This window comes from Podarcis liolepis (genome assembly GCF_965112155.1).
Source record: "Podarcis liolepis genome assembly, chromosome: 6".
Taxonomy (NCBI): Eukaryota; Metazoa; Chordata; class Lepidosauria; order Squamata; family Lacertidae; genus Podarcis; species Podarcis liolepis.
This window is the reverse complement of record NC_139559.1, coordinates 22,530,574-22,546,411: the sequence shown is the minus strand read 5'-3', so window position 1 is coordinate 22,546,411 and position 15,838 is coordinate 22,530,574. Positions and strand designations below refer to the sequence as shown.

General features: G+C 42.9%; 1 protein-coding gene across 1 annotated transcript in view; it reads right to left on the bottom strand.

Annotated features, from left to right (window-relative positions):
* Positions 1–10,601, bottom strand: part of LOC310709040 (hepatocyte nuclear factor 4-alpha) — a 65,848-nt gene extending 55,247 nt beyond the window's left edge. The window contains exon 1 of the mRNA XM_083508154.1: positions 10,471–10,601. Within this exon, the coding sequence (XP_083364280.1) occupies positions 10,471–10,519 (49 nt within the window). The 5' untranslated portion in view covers positions 10,520–10,601. The remainder of the gene's footprint in view (positions 1–10,470) is intronic.
* Between the last annotated feature and the right edge of the window lie 5,237 nt (positions 10,602–15,838).

The window sequence follows — 15,838 nt, the reverse complement described above, 5'->3', positions numbered from 1 at the left end:
GTCTTTAAAAGAAGCCTTCCAAAAGAGTTTTAAAATTATAATGTAGCACCTTAGAGACCAACTGAGTAGTTTTAGGTATGAGCTTTCGTGTGCATGCTGAAGAGTCTTTTTAACTATCTTCTAAAAGAATTGTTTTAATCAAATCCGTTTGGTTACGCGATGTCGCTACAGCAAAAGAACTGCACTGATTGGTAAACAAAGAGACAAAGAGTGAAGAGAGGCGAAAAAGGAAAAAGGGAGGGGATGAGAAGGTGCCGTCAAGGCATATTTTGGAACCCCTGAGAACCCACATTTTCACATGTGAACATACAGTACAGCCCTAGCAGAGACTGAGTAAAGAGAAAACAGGTGCTGATCAGGACCAGGATCAGCAAAAGCATCTTCTCATTACTCAGAGACAACAACCCTGATGTGAACACTTTTTCTTGATGCTAGACCTTGCAAGATGACCTGCTATGGTCTGCTGATACTGCACAAGAGGCTTCTTTTACTGGTCTGACTAGCTACCCTACAGAACTTGGCGGAGGGGCACTGCACAGAGTGACTTCTTCCCTGGCCTTCCTCCAGTTTCACATTAAAGTGATTCAAACTATAACAGAATGGCTGTTTTGCTGGGAATCTTAGGTGAGATACCGATATAGTGGAAGTTGCCCCCAGTTCCAGTCACCACACAGAGGCAGCTTAAGTTCCCAAATAGTTTACTGCTGCAGAAGAACAGGCTTCAGTATTCCAGTCCTGGATGTTGATATATACAAACAGCTTGTAGGCTTTGGAGATACAGATATATGTATATACAAGTACAAAACATTTCATAGAATCTTAGAGTTGGAAGGAACACCAAGGGTTATCTAGTCCAGGGGTCAGCAACCTAGGGCCCATGGGCCAGAAGCAGCCAGCAGAGGTCATTTGACCGGCCCACGAGCCACCCCCGAATCAAGCTGCCCGCTCTCACGCTGCGCTAAACTGGTGCAGCATGGGGACTCGCTTCCATGGTGCCGAAAATTGCGTCGGTGCAGGCGCAGGAGCCGAAAGTTGCATCTGTGCATGCTCAGACACAGAAAATCACAGGCGGGCGCACGACCCGGCCCTTGGAGGGATCTCCGTGGGACCAATCCAGCCCAGGCAAGATAAACCCCTGATCTAGTCCAACCCCTGCAATGCAGGAATCTCAGCTAAAGCACCCGCGACAGGTGGCCATTCAACCTCTGTTTAAAAACCTCCAAGGAAGGAGAGTCCACCACCTCTTGTGGGAGTCTTTTCCACTGCCAAACATCTCTTACTGTCAGAAAGTTTTTCCGAATGCTTAGTCGGAATCTCCTTTCTTGCAACTTGAAGCCATTGTTTTGAGTCCTACCCTCCAGAGCAGGAGAAAACAAGCTTGTTCCCTCTGCCATGTGACAGATATTTGATGATGGCTATCATATCTCTTCTCAGTTTACTGTTTTCCAGGCTAAACATACCCAGCTCCTTCAAGTGTTCCTCATAAGGCTTGGTTTCCAGACCCTTGATCATCTGGGTTGCCCTCCTCTCCACACGTTCCAGCTTGTCAACATCCATCTTAAATTGTGGTGCCCAGAACTGGACACAGTATTACAGTATTCCAAGTGTGGTGTGACTATGGCAGAATAGAGTGGTAAGGTAAAAGGACCCCTGACGATTAGGTCCAGTCGTGGCCGACTCTGGGGTTGCGGCACACATCTCGCTTTACTGGCCAAGGGAGCCGGCGTACAGCTTCCGGGTCATGTGGCCAGCATGACTAAGCCGCTTCTGGCGAACCAGAGCAGCGCACGGAAACGCCATTTACCTTCCCGCCGGAGCGGTACCTATTTATCTACTTGCACTTTGACGTGCTTTCGAACTGCTAGGTTGGCAGGAGCAGGGACCGAGCAACAGGAGCTCACCCCGTCACGGGGATTCGAACCGCTGACCTTCTGACCGGCAAGTCCTAGGCTCTGTGGTTTAACCCACAGCCCCACCCGCGTCCCTAGAATAGAGTGGTACTATTACTCTATTACTTCCCTTGATCCTGGACACTATACTTCTGTTGATGCAGCCAAAACAGCATTAGCTTTTTTTGCTGCTGCATCACACTGTTGACTCATGTTAAGCTTGTGGTCTACCAAGACCCCTAGATTCTTTTCACATGTACTGCTAGTAAGTCAGTTGGAAGGGACTCTCTTGCTCCAGTGATTCAAGATGCAACACATACTCCAACTCATTGATTGACCCTAACACATAGACAAAGAACCCAGCACACTAATGAGCTGAAGTGCCTTCATCACTTATATAGAAGACACTGGCTGTTGCCCCATAGCAACTGGCTTGGCTCACATGCACCTGTTGGCTCCTCTCATACATGGGGCCATTTGTGCTCATGAAGGAAACTGACCCTTTCCTCCATGTCCAGTTCTTCCAGGGGTCAGCAAACCTTTTCAGCAGGGGGCTGGTCTACTGTTCCTCAGACCTTGGGGGTGGGGGTGGGCTATATTTTGAAGGAAAGAAGAAGAAGAAATTCCTATGCCCCACAAATAACCCAGAGATGCATTTTAAATAAAAGGACACATTCTACTCATGTAAAAAACACGCTGATTCCTGGACTGTCTGCGGGCCGGATTTAGAAGGCAATTGGGCAGGATTCAGCCACCGGGCCTTAATTTGCTACCCATGCTCCAGTCTATTTGACAGCCCTTAGTGTTTTTTGCAATTATACAGATGAGCTCTTTCAGCTGTTGATAAAGGGGACCTTTCTATGCCAGCTTCATCACCGTGCACCCAATTAGTTGCACAAAAGAATTGGTATATTGGATTTGGCTGGAGGTCCATGAAAACCCAGTGCCAGACAAGTTTGCAAGCAGGACAGGACAGATATAGCCATCTCCCATTACTGTCGCCAGCATCTCACACTCCGAGAAACAAATTGGACCTGCGACAATTTGCTGTGGTGTTCAGTTCTTTGTTCATTGTGCCAACCCATCAGCCATGCCATCTTCAGGATACTCCGTTCTTTCCACTCTCCCTTCTAGTTTTTCAACACTAGTGAGTAAGCATTTGTTGGCCACTGGGCATGCTTAGTCCTCATTGACCTTTTAGGGGCCAGCCCATCCTTTAAGGTTCCCCCGAAGCCTGCTGATACCTCTCTCTTGTGCTTGGATGGTGCTGTTTGGGCTACCTAAGGATCTGTATATGGAGATGAGTTTGCTATTAACCTAAATCATGATACTATTTCTGAAGATGAGAGGCTCAGTTGTAGTGCTCACGACTTTGATGGGCATATCCTCCTTGAATTTGTCTCATCTGAGAGAATGACATCCACAGCAATGGCCACAACATCATCCTATGTCCCACCAACACTACATCAAACAGGGAGATTTTGACATGAGGGAAGTGTTTCAAAACAAACCACACCCCATGTGGATTCTGATGTGGTACAGTCCTGTGAAAGGATTGTACCATGTGCACCACCACATATTTGAATGAGCAGAAATAGAAGTGAAATAATAAATGGGAGGGGGGCACTGCAAAGAGAATTAACTACACAGTAAATACAAGTTTTCTGATATATGCCTCTCTCACTAAACTTAGTATCTTAAAACTGCAGCAGCTCTTATAATTTCTTCAAGATACTGATCTTGCACACTTTATCGCTACACCAAGCTCTCTGTGCTTGGCAGATGCATTGTTGCTGCACTGATAAACATCTGCAATTAAGGATCAATTGTATCATTGGTTTTCAAAAGGACCCTTCCTAACAGGGTCACCATTTGTTTTGAAGTTCCCAAAATTACTGAGTACTATAAAGGAGCTATCCTTCCTGTGCCATTTGTGTATGTACCTGTGGATTAACCTGCAGCAGGCACTGTATAAGGACTTTATTGACAATCGCTGTGGGATTAACAGCGTTTACCCAGCGCTTGGGTTGTGGCAAGTGGGAAGGACATGTCTAATCCCCATCTCCTTGTGTTGCTTGCTCTCTTTCCCTGAAGCATGCAGATTACTGCTGAAAACCACACCATGTGAGAGACGCTGAACACAACATGGTGGGATTTGTCCTCATTGTTTATGTCCCCCTCCACCCAAAGCATTTGAATAGCTTGCAAATCTTGTGATAGCCTTGCAAAATCCACAATGCCACCGCCATGCACACACACCCCACAACAAAAAAAGTTACTAGGCCAAGAACATTTTACTTTAGGATTTGCTCCTGGCAAACAAGCCAGGCAACTCTTTTGCCATAAACAAACCAGCATCTCTCTTGGGTAGGGCAGTCATTTGATTACACCATTGCTTCCCCACACATCCATTTGAAAGTCAACTCACACTTGTTACTCTGCAGCAAAGCGTGTTGAGCAATAAATGTGGTTTGAGTTGTGAGCTAGATACATGGCAAAGGCATCATTTGACCCCTTTCATAATGGATCCAGTCAGTCCATGTCCCCAGAATACCAACATAGTTGTGTGAATTAGCTGGGGATAGAGAGTGAGAAAGGCAAAAGTGATAAACATATGCTTCTGCCTTCAGAATATGAGAAGAGCTGAATCAAACCAAGGATGTATCTAGACCAACATCTGTTTTCTCATAGCAGCCGATTAGATGCCTGTGAGAAGCTCACTTGCCCTCTTCCACTGTTTCTCCCCAGCAACACGTAGTCTAAATTATACCCTCCTTGTCCATCAAGCTTGGTATTGCCATCTCCTCTGACTTGCAGTGATTCTTTGGGTTCATCTGAGATTCTTTCAGCTGGATTTGCTGAGGATTGAACTTGGGACCTTCTTGAAGAAAAACACGTGCTCTGCCACTGAGTTATTGCTCTTCATATGGGTTTTTGGTGTTAACATGGGTTTTATGGTCTGTTGCTGCTGCTGCTTTGCATCTTGGGGCAATTAGCAATGTCTGTCTTGCAGCTGCTCAGAAATTGGCTCCTCAATAGCACTCTGAAGAGTTCAGCCTGACATTAGCTCATGCAGAACAGAGAGGTTCCTTAATCCTTTTCCAAATTCCGTTTGGCTTTAGGACTTATGGAGTCCCTGAATCCATCCTCTGTTTTCCTTCGTCTTCTGTTTGGATAACTTTGTAACCTAGCTATTTAGAAAGACTGCCCTTCCCTCTGCCAACAGTCGGTTGCTCTTCTGCATTTGCTCCCATTTCCTCTTTGTTGTTTCCTCCCTCTAAATCTTTAGACTCTGCTAGACTTGGCAGGCTTTTTCTCGTGGCCAACATTTAAACAAGAAAAGTCTGGGGAGGAGAGCACACCCTTTGTTTAATCACTTAAAACAGATGGGGAAGACGTGGCTGGCTGGTGGCGCGCAAAGCAGTCGTTCTTCCCCAATCCAGCAGATAGAAATGACAGCTGCTTTCTGAAGAGAGCGTGTTTCCATCTGGGGTGGCAGCTGGATTCAGAACATGCACCTTAAACATACCCTCCAAGTGTTCTGATTTTCCAGGGACAGTCCCAGAATTACGAAAGCCATGCTGGCTTCTCATTTTACCCTGGAATGTCCCTATTTCCCCTGCCAGTGCTGCCACCGCCAAACTCATGGAGGAAGATGTGTTTGTTCTGAATGGCGGCAGCAGTGAGGAGCATCCCATTGCCTCTCCATGGCTGCTGCTGCTGCTTCCGGCCTCCTCCCTTGGGCAGATTGTAGCAGCTGCTAGAGCGCAGGTGAGGAGGAGAAGAGGCTGCCACAGCCATTGCCCAGTCCTGAGGGGCAGATGGAGGTCGGGAAGAAAGTGGGAGCAGAGTGGAGCTCAAGGAATCTTTTTTATGCTATGTGCATCCGGATCTAACCTTGTCCCTTTCTAAAATTTGTTTTTTGGTGTGTGTTTTTCTTTTCGTAAACTTACCAAAGAATAAAATTAAATAAAATTGCGACTGAGGGATTTTCTCAGGACAGTGGAAGGCATATGTGGTGTGTCCCTTTGGTGAAGTGGTGGTGGAAATGCTCAGGGGAAGGGGACAAAAAATGGGGGCGGGGTCGAGGAGCATCAGTTGGGTGGGGGGAATGAGAAATGTTCCTATTTTCATCTGAGGAATTTTGGAGGGTATGACTTAAAGAGATGTGCAGAATGCACGACTACAGCAGGTGCAATTTCCTCTCCCATGCAGTGCACTAAGTGAAAAATCCACATGTGCAAAACCTTTCCCTTCCACGCACCCCCTAAAGCTACAGTAACTCAGCCCGACATTGAGCCAGCTCTTTGCTCCGTGGGCCACCCCTTTTCTCTCCTGCAATCCTGGTTTAGAGCCAGTTCGGAAACCAGTGATGATACCACTTAATTAATGGTGCTTCAGCCCCAGCAAATCATTTTTATGTTGGAAGCTGGCGGACAGCTGCTTCCTTTAATTCAAACAGAAGTGGACATGGTGACCTGACCATTTATTATTTCACAGATCATTCAGGTGTTTGCAGCAGCCACTGCCCAATGGACTTAAAAACAAGGCTGGTGCTCACTGTCAGAATGTGTCTATAACTGAGGATCCGTTCCACTCATATAAAATGCATGCAATGTTAAAGTCCACAGGCCCTGACACGTTCAATTGACAGAGACTTCCTGCTACTTGATGTAAAATTTCTCTACCTGGTCACCTAGATGCAATTAACCGCTCCTGTATTGGAGTCTGGTCTGTTAACCCCTTTTTGTCTTCACATCCTAATTTGAGGGAATCAACAGTAGCATACAGCTGACATTCAGTTGTTGCTGCTTTGTTATATTGGTAGCGTCTCATACATTTATTGGTTTTGCTAATTTAGTGAACATTGCTCTAGCTTAACTTAAGCCCATTAATTTTGATGGTTCAACTGTGAGTAGAATTTAGATGGAGATTTGGTTTCTGTGCTGGGCAGGGAAGAAGGAGTTTCTCCTTCCCTCACTAGGGATGGATAAATCTGTCAGTTTTGGTTTCTCCAAATTTTTCATTTTTCCACTATTCAGTTCTTCACATTTCCACATCATGATGCAATTTTTAAACAATTATCCTGAAAATTAATCAGCTTTTTAGTGCACGCTTCTTTCAATATTCACTTTTTTAATGAAATGGTTCCTAATGCACATATTTTTGCCAGCATTTCCCTCTAATATACTACATTTTTAATGTTATTTTTCATTGTTGTTATATGTGCTTTTATGCAGTTTCCTTTAATCCGTGCATTTTTGTAAACATATGGTTGGAGAACTGCATTGAAAAATTCAAAAAGGTGTGAATTTTGAAGGAAAGATGCATTCCTGTTCACATATTGTTTGGGGACGTGCAAATTAGGTAGATTTCCATAGAAATGTGAACCAAACCTAATTTCTCTCCCAACCAGCATAAAAGAGCAGTGGAGTAGCAGAGGATGGACAGAATATTCCATCGCTCTTCCAACCAACCACTCAACTCACCTAAATGAAATTCATCTGGTGATCAGCCGAGTGGTTTAAAATAAGACCGACTCCTTATAGGCATCTTAACAGGCTGAATAAAGCAGTATTGCAAATAAAAAATTCATAATTCAAACCTATGCTGAGTGCTCAATGCAAACTTTCGTCATAGCTAAGTATAACTGAAAATAAAATGCTTATGCATTAACAGAACATGGGGTTTATAGCACTAAATATCAGGAAGTCTCTCTGTATAGTACAGTGGTACCTCTGGATGCGAATGGGATCCATTCTGGAGCCCCGTTCGCATCCTGAGCAGAACGCAACCTGCGTCTGCACGCGTGCGCGGGTTGCGATTTGCCGCTTCTGCGCATGCGCGTGACATCATTTTGAATGTATGCGCGAGCTGCAAAACCTGGAAGTAACCCGTTCCATTACTTCTGGGTCGCTGCAGAACGCAACCTGAAAACGCTCAACCTGAAGCTACTTTAACCCGAGGTATGACTGTATATGCATTCACAAAATGCTGGGAATGACTTTGCCTGCAGGTTTGCCAGAACCTTTAACGTCTTTGAGTCCCTACACCTCTGTAACAAACCTGTTGAGATCTACAGCAGACAATCTACAGCAGACATGACCTTTTGAACCCACGGGAGGTGTGACTTTTTAATCTGCCTATGCTAACTTCCACCTGCGTTGCGCCAGACTGAGTTGGTTGTGTACATGTCATTGCTGATACCATCCTCTGAATTTGGTGGAAGTCAGATTTGGGTGCTGGGTTGCAGCCGTAGCTTTTCCAAGTGGTTGCAATGTGGTGTCAAAACTGAATCTGTGCTCTTAAGCATGCAATAAGCATGCGTATGATGACCAGCTTAACCTATGGCAGCATGAGTGAAAGCGAGGGCTGGCTAACAAAACAAAACAAAAAAAACCACAGCTGTTGCAGGAAAGCACGATCAAATTAATATGGATCAGGCAATGCCTATTGAAGTAAGGCGGGGTTTTTTTGCATTGCACAGAACTCAGCCTGCAGCTGGAAGTCTGGATTCTTTAACTGTGGTCTGCTTACTCTACTGTTATGGTGAATTCAAAATAACACTCCATCCATGTTGAATCTTGTGTATATTTCTTTTAGCTCATCACAACAATCACCCTTAAATCCTCAGAAAATGATCTTTAAAACTTTGGGAGCCAGTATGGTGTCCTGGAGAGTGCTGGACCGGAATTGGGGTGACCCAGGATCAAATCCATACCCACAAAGCTGGGTGACATTAATCCTATCACTGTAGCTTTACTTCATAAAGTTGCTGTGGAAATTAAAAAGGAGAGGGAAAAGAATCATGCATACTACCTTGACCTCCTGGAAGGAAAGATCATCACCAGCTTGTCATTATAAGAACTAGTGTGTAACTTAAAAATAAGTGCCTGGGTTTGCTTGTTTCCTCTTCCCTCCTCATCCTTTTTCCTTTTGTGTGGTGTCTTTTAGATTGTAAAACTTGTAAGCAGCAACTATTTTGTTTTCATTGATCATATGTTAAGGTCACTACTTTGGGTGCTCTGTAGTTGAAGCGTTTCTATACTCAAGCCTGGAAATAAAGAAAAGTGTGCATCTGTGGGGAAAACATGCAGGAGTCAATTCTGAAATACCTAGAGTTTTTTTCTGCACTTTCCCTTAAGAGATATTCTATGTTAGGGGTAGCCTGGCCAGGCGTCAGAGGCTTAGTTTCTCAGGCCCTCAAGTTTCAGGACCCAATGAACCAACTGCTCATTTGGGTGTGTTGAATTTTTCAACTTTCAAATTCCCCAAATGAGGGGTGCTAAAAAGTTGTAGCATGACTTGGGAATTTAAAAGATAATTTGGTTAAATTAATGTAGTTTAGTTATATTAAAATTTAACTAAAATTGCATAGAAACCATTAAAAAGTATTGTGAAGTACTCACAGTTGTATTAGATTTTATTTCCTTAGTTCTTTAGCAGTACCTGATATTTTCAGAAGGTAAAACTAAAATTCTTTGTTTTCTGAAAGTAGTTTATGCGCTTCTTCATCAAACCTAGACTTTCCAAGCTAAATGCTGTCCAGCTACAAAAATAATATCAGATTTGAATTCCTCACACCCCAAACCGTATTTTTAAGACCAGTTTCAATCCATCTGATAAAAGGGATCTTCACCTAGATTATGGTCTGGTATGAGCTGCAAACACAGGATGGTGTCTGCAGGCATAGGAAAATATGCTGAGAGACTATTATGCATGTGTTGTATTTGAAACAAACCCATCTAGCTCATGGATATATGACTGATCCATAGATGGGTGTTTATATTTTACCACCACTAAACATATTTTCCATGCATACAAATATGGGGATCGCCAACTCGGTTCTGCAAAATGCAATTTGGGAGGGTGGGGACTTTGGCCCAAGGCCCTGAGAACACTTCATGCCCCTCCAGAAAGTATCCCTAACTGAAGATATCTACTGAAAGGTTTCTACCTTTATGCTGACAGAACTTACAAAGGAGTCTTAGAGCTATTTCACTAGATCCCTACAAAAACCCAGCTGCCTCCCATTCATGGACTAAACTTGCGTCAACTAAAATATCTCTTGGCGTTACTATGTTCAGCCACTTTGCAAAGCTTTGTGAGTGATGGGTCTGGGTCAAGTCCTTCTGTTTAGTATCAATTTCCACTCTTCCCTTGGAAACCTCATTTCTCTCTCGCGCATCAGACTGCACAAAGAACGAGGAAAGAGCCTCCTTTTCCGATTTGCACGTTAAAGGCTCTCCCAGGCCAGCCGTTTGAATGAGGACATTTCAGCCTGAAAACTTTTGCTCACACACATAATTGAAGAGAGAGAGAGAGGTTGTTTTCTTTTTTTTTTTTTAGGAAGGCTAACTTCTGACTGAAGATGACACAATAACCTGAGGGGAAGCACGTTACAATGAAACACACCGCGTGGTTAAAGCATTTAGGGGAGGGGGGGAATAAGGCTCCCCAGATCGACAATGTGTGACTGGCATGCCCTCACCATACACAACGCTGCCCATAATCTCTCCGCTTCTCTTAAGGCTCTCTCTCATCAGCAACAAGGAAAGAAGATAGTAACCTGCGTACTCACCATATGGCGCCTCCATCTTAGCACTTAGCTGTGCGATTACATTGACCATTTCTCATCAGTATAATTCTGGAGAAAACGGAGAAAGTGTAAAATTACAAGAAAAGCTGGGTGAAGGAGGCGGGCGGAAGGGTGAGCAAACCTGCCTCCTCTGTTATCTTATTGATTCGCTTAATCAGGCCTAATGTGGGTGGAGATGTTAAATAGTAACCAAGCTCATATGGAAACCAACCTGCAAGGTGCCGTCTGCCACGGTAGCTATAGTAACTGCTTTCCAAGCTTGAAACTCAAACATGACTTTATGGCACACTTTTGGGACTCCTACCGACACCTAGTTTCAGGCCTTGGGTGACCCCATTGCCGGGCGATTACTTTCCTTCTTATTCCTCCAAGACAAGAGGCTAAAGGGAAGTAGCCCCTGGCAAGGCAGAGCCTGGCAAGGCAGAGAACTCTCCTTTGGGAGCTGTGAACTAGGTCAGTTTCACAGCTGCAGAGACATTTATTGCCCTCGCCAAGCAAACACAGAGAACAAAGGCTTTGTGTCTGTGCGTGCACGCGCTTGAGGCCCTGCACGCCATCATTGTTGATGTGCTGTGCGTACATACCCAGGTGTACATTTGATTATATGTAAAAGCATAGAGGGTTGTGTATTAATTCATGGCAGCGTACATGTACAGTGTAAATAGATAGATCTGGGTGTGTAGTAACTGTCTGTGGTTGAGGATAGGCATTTCTAAGGACCGGGGCTTATGTGTAGGTGTATGTACATTCGATATATATTTATTTTAAAGTATATAGTGACCTTTACTCAGGCTCCCAAAGGAGATTACATCAAAAGAGGATAAAAAATGCAAATTACACACATGGGCCAAATAATAATAATAATAATAATAATAATAATAATAATAATAATAATAATAATATCCCCTTCAGTAAACTGTAGCAGCAGGGGAAATAATTTAAACGTGAGAATAAAAATGTATTTGCGTGGTGCCAAAAGGATAGCAATAAAACAAAATTAAAAACTCCTACAAAAGTTAAATCCCAAAGGATTGCCAAATAGTTAGGGCAGTCACAACTGTGGATTAGCTATGACCTGGGGGTGCTTTTGCACTGACAGTTATATGCATTAAGATTCAATTTCAGTATACTGGGGGGGGGGGTGTGTGCATGAAAAATACGGCATAGATGACAATTTGTTCTTTCCTACAGGGCAAACAAGTTTGGGTTAAGGTGGCCATTTAGTGTGTCACCAAAAGAGAGGAAATGCATCACACACACACACACACAAATGACAAAGATTTGCATAAAATTTGTATATGCTGCTCTATACAATGTGTTTATAATAGTGGGGAGTGCCTGGCACTGCCTAAGAACGACTATAAACAAAAAAAAATGTGATTTTTTAAATGGATAGGGCAATTTATGAGTTTGAACCCATCACGCCAAGCATTGGGCAAAGTCATGCTGAAGTCATGTTTCGGTTCACCATCTTGATTCAAAATGGTGCCTGGCATCCAAACATCAATGGAGACAGCTATCCCCACCTCAGGAACCCTTCTGCTGAGTTTGACAACAATATCTCTGGAGGCAGCCGAACCTACACCAAAGTCATGTTTCAGTTTGCCATCTTGATTCAAAATGGTACCCGACATCCAAATGTCAACAATGAGTGCCACCCACAACTCATGCCGAGTTTGGCGGCGATATCTTGTGAGGTGACAAAACTGCGAGAACAGACAAGCCAACAAGCAGACCAATTACCAAAGTATACAGTAGATAAGAATTTGGATATAATTACTACAAATCAAATATAAGTGCAATATATCTTGTGAAAGTTGGGAAGTCTGTAACACATGTGCTGTATCTCTCTCCTCTGCCTCTGACCCTCCACTTGCACCCAGTTCCTGTTGGGTTCCCTACAAGGGAATGTAGCCCTTTTGCTGAAAATGGTCCCCCTATGACATTTTTCATGGTGTGCCCTCCCTGGTATCAGTACAGATTATGGGTGGTCTTTAAATATTTTTAATAATAAACAAGCACATATATCAATTACTGCTGAGATAGAAACACAATAGTGAGGCCTGAGGAGATTATGATGATACCTCCTCAGTTGTTGCTGTTGGTTATGGACTACCTGTGACATCACAAAAGCCTGAGTGGATATAAAGGTGGGCCTGTTCCTCTACCCTAGCAGAACACAGCAGACAACAGCTGTGACCTTCAGCACTGCCTGGTCTTCTTCCACTTGAAGAACAAGAAGTGGCAGAAGGACAGAGGCAGTGGAATGCTATGGAGTGACAGTAAGGCAAGCTTACGTGCTGAGCAGGATCGTAGCTTGAAGATGGCTGATACCCACAATTGGAAGCTGGCTGGTGTCTAGTAATGGACCTAGCAGAAGCTGGCAAATGTTGGTAGGTAGAAACCGGTGGAGTTCACATTAGTGAACCAGCGGGTGCCACAAGGCTGAAGCAGGCTGATGTTTGTGGATGTAAGCTGGTTGACATTCATCTTTTGAAGCTGGTTGACAGAAGCCGGTGGATATCTGTGGGGAGTATATGTGAATGGAGAGTGAAAGATGAGTGAATATGTCCATTGGCATTCTTCATGGATGTTGGCAGATGTCTGCTTGTGTGTATGAATGGGAAGTTTCAAACGTGGTTCAGGTGAATGTAGGGGGGAAGTGGGGCACATTGATATACGGGGCACATTGATACACTAACAATATTTCAATATTGAGGAAATTTTTAAAATAATTTTTATTAAGTACAAATTAGAAAACATACATATTTACAACAAAAGAAAATACAAAAGAAAAGGAAAATACATATAACCAAGGAAAAAAAATTAGAGAATACTTTGTCTCTCTTCATATTTACAGTTATTTATACTTCTATAAAATGCTATTCACAACAAAGGAGTGAAATGAAAGATATCAGAAAAAAGGAAAAAAGAACAAAGAAAAAATAAAGAAGTAAAAGAAAAAGATCATAGGTGAAATTTTTTTAAAGTAGATAAGTATTCACTATACATAGCCGTCTCCCATCTATATTTATATTCAATTGTATAATTTCATCTTGTCCTTTTCTACCTTAAATAATGTGTTGTTTTTTTTTAAAAAAATGTTATTTGTGTCGCGACATCCCTAAAACGTGTCTATACATGTGTGAGTACAACAGTTGCGACCGCAACGCCCGCCAGTTAGACGTTGGGGTTTGACAAGAGTAGGTGTGTTTTTAGCACGGCCAACTAAAAAATTACGTGAAATGTAAAAGTGTTCCAAAGCTGTTTTACGTTGTTTAGTTAAGATTTAAAAATACCAAAGGTAAGTTATTCCACTCTGTAGTCAGGATTACATGTGATTTTTAAATAAATGCAGTGGTTTTATTAATAATTGTTAGTTTTTTTGAAAATGTCCATTGGGGCACTTTGATACACTAAGACACGAGGCACATTGATACATATAAAAGTGCCCCGCTAGTATACACTAGTGCCCCAATATACAAGTTTGCATGAAATCTCTAAACCCATTTAATTTGAAAAGAAAAAAAACTGTTGTTTACTACGTGGCCAAAGTCATTTCTAAATATAATATGACCGATTATCAAATGTCATATCTCAGGAAAAAAACAGGATTTTGTATGTTTGTTTTCCCCATTGTAGAAGATAAGGCAAACATTGATTTCAAGGATGTTGTTTTGCCGTTGCCAAAACCAAATTTCCCAAAGGGCAAATCTCGAACATCTCTTTATACTTTTTCTATTGACTTAAGTGGATATAATAATGTGCAACAGAAACTAAAGGTTAAGTAATTATCTTATTTTTTTATAAGCATTTTGTTTAAATTACTATTTTTTGACTACCTAATGTGAGTTCTTATACTTTTTAAGTTTTTCCAAAGTTTTTTTTAAAAATGGATAGGTGTTTGAGGAAAGATTAGCATAAGTTTTGATGTTTTGTTAAGAAAACCTGCCATAAAGTATATGATACGTGTGAAGCACTGTTAGTTTTGATATGTAATTTAGATTTTAAACAACAAATTGTAAGGCTGATTATGATCTCTCACAATAAAAATTGCTTTTTCGTTAAATTTTTGCAAATAATTACCATTCTCATACAATTTACGCTTTGTATCAAAGTGCCCCGTAGGTGGGGCAGAATGATGCAAAACCCATTTTTTTTACTGAAGTTCATTATATTCTCATTATCTTCTAACTTTAATGGTTCTTTGGATTGCTATTATAATATTGATTAGTTATGCCATGCATCAAGCCAAAAATTTTATTATTTGACTCATTTTTGTTACATAAAATATGAGGTTGAATTTTTCTGCATCAATCTGCCCCACTTCCCCCTATGTGAATGTGATGTGTGAAAGGAAACCGGTGGATATTTTTGAATAGATGACACCTGTGGAAGTTGGCAGGCTGAAGTTAGTGGCTGAAGTTGCCAGGAAGAAGCTGGTGGAGGTAACTGGGTGATGCTGTCAGATACCCCTCATTTTGTGTTTGGAGATGTCTGAAGGCAGTGAAGCTTTCTCAAGACCACACTTAAAAACAATGAAGAGAACCACAGGGCTCTCTGAAGTGAGAGAGGCTTTCCTTCTTCTAAGTACAGACCTGTACTGTCCATTCTTCAAGAACAGATAATGGAAGGTCAAATATATGAGTTTATGGCGTGACCCCCCTCTCCCCATTAGTACACATGAAGCATGGGCTGTAAATATTGTTAACAATAAACTAACGGCTGAGGTGCCCCCACAATTGTCAGGCCTAGGGAGGCTGCGCTGATGCCTCCCTAGCTGTTGCCATTAGCAACAGACTGCCACTGATGTCACAAAAGGACATGGCAGTTGAGGAGAAAGGCAGTTATTAGGAAAAGCAGGGAGGATGGCAAGAGCCCCAAGTAGAAGGGGAATCAGGGTTGGCTCCTTCCTGTCTACTTGAGTTGCCAACTTTTTGCTCTCTCTGGACTCCTGTGCCTGTCACACCTAAGGTAAAGGTAAAGGGACCCCTGACCATTAGGTCCAGTCGTGACCAACTCTGGGGTTGCGGCGCTCATCTCGCTTTACTGGCCGAGGGAGCCGGCGTACAGCTTCCAGGTCATGTGGCCAGCATGACTAAGCCGCTTCTGTCAAACCAGAGCAGCGCACAGAAATGCTATTTACCTTCCCGCTGGAGCGGTACCTATTTATCTACTTGCCCTTTGATGTGCTTTCGAACTGCTAGGTTGGCAGGAGCAGGGACCAAGCAACAGGAGCTCACCCCATCGCGGGGATTCGAACCGCCGACCTTCTGATCAGCAAGTCCTAGGCTCTGTGGTTTAACCCACAGTGCCACCTGCATCCCTTGCCTGTCACACCTACAAAAAT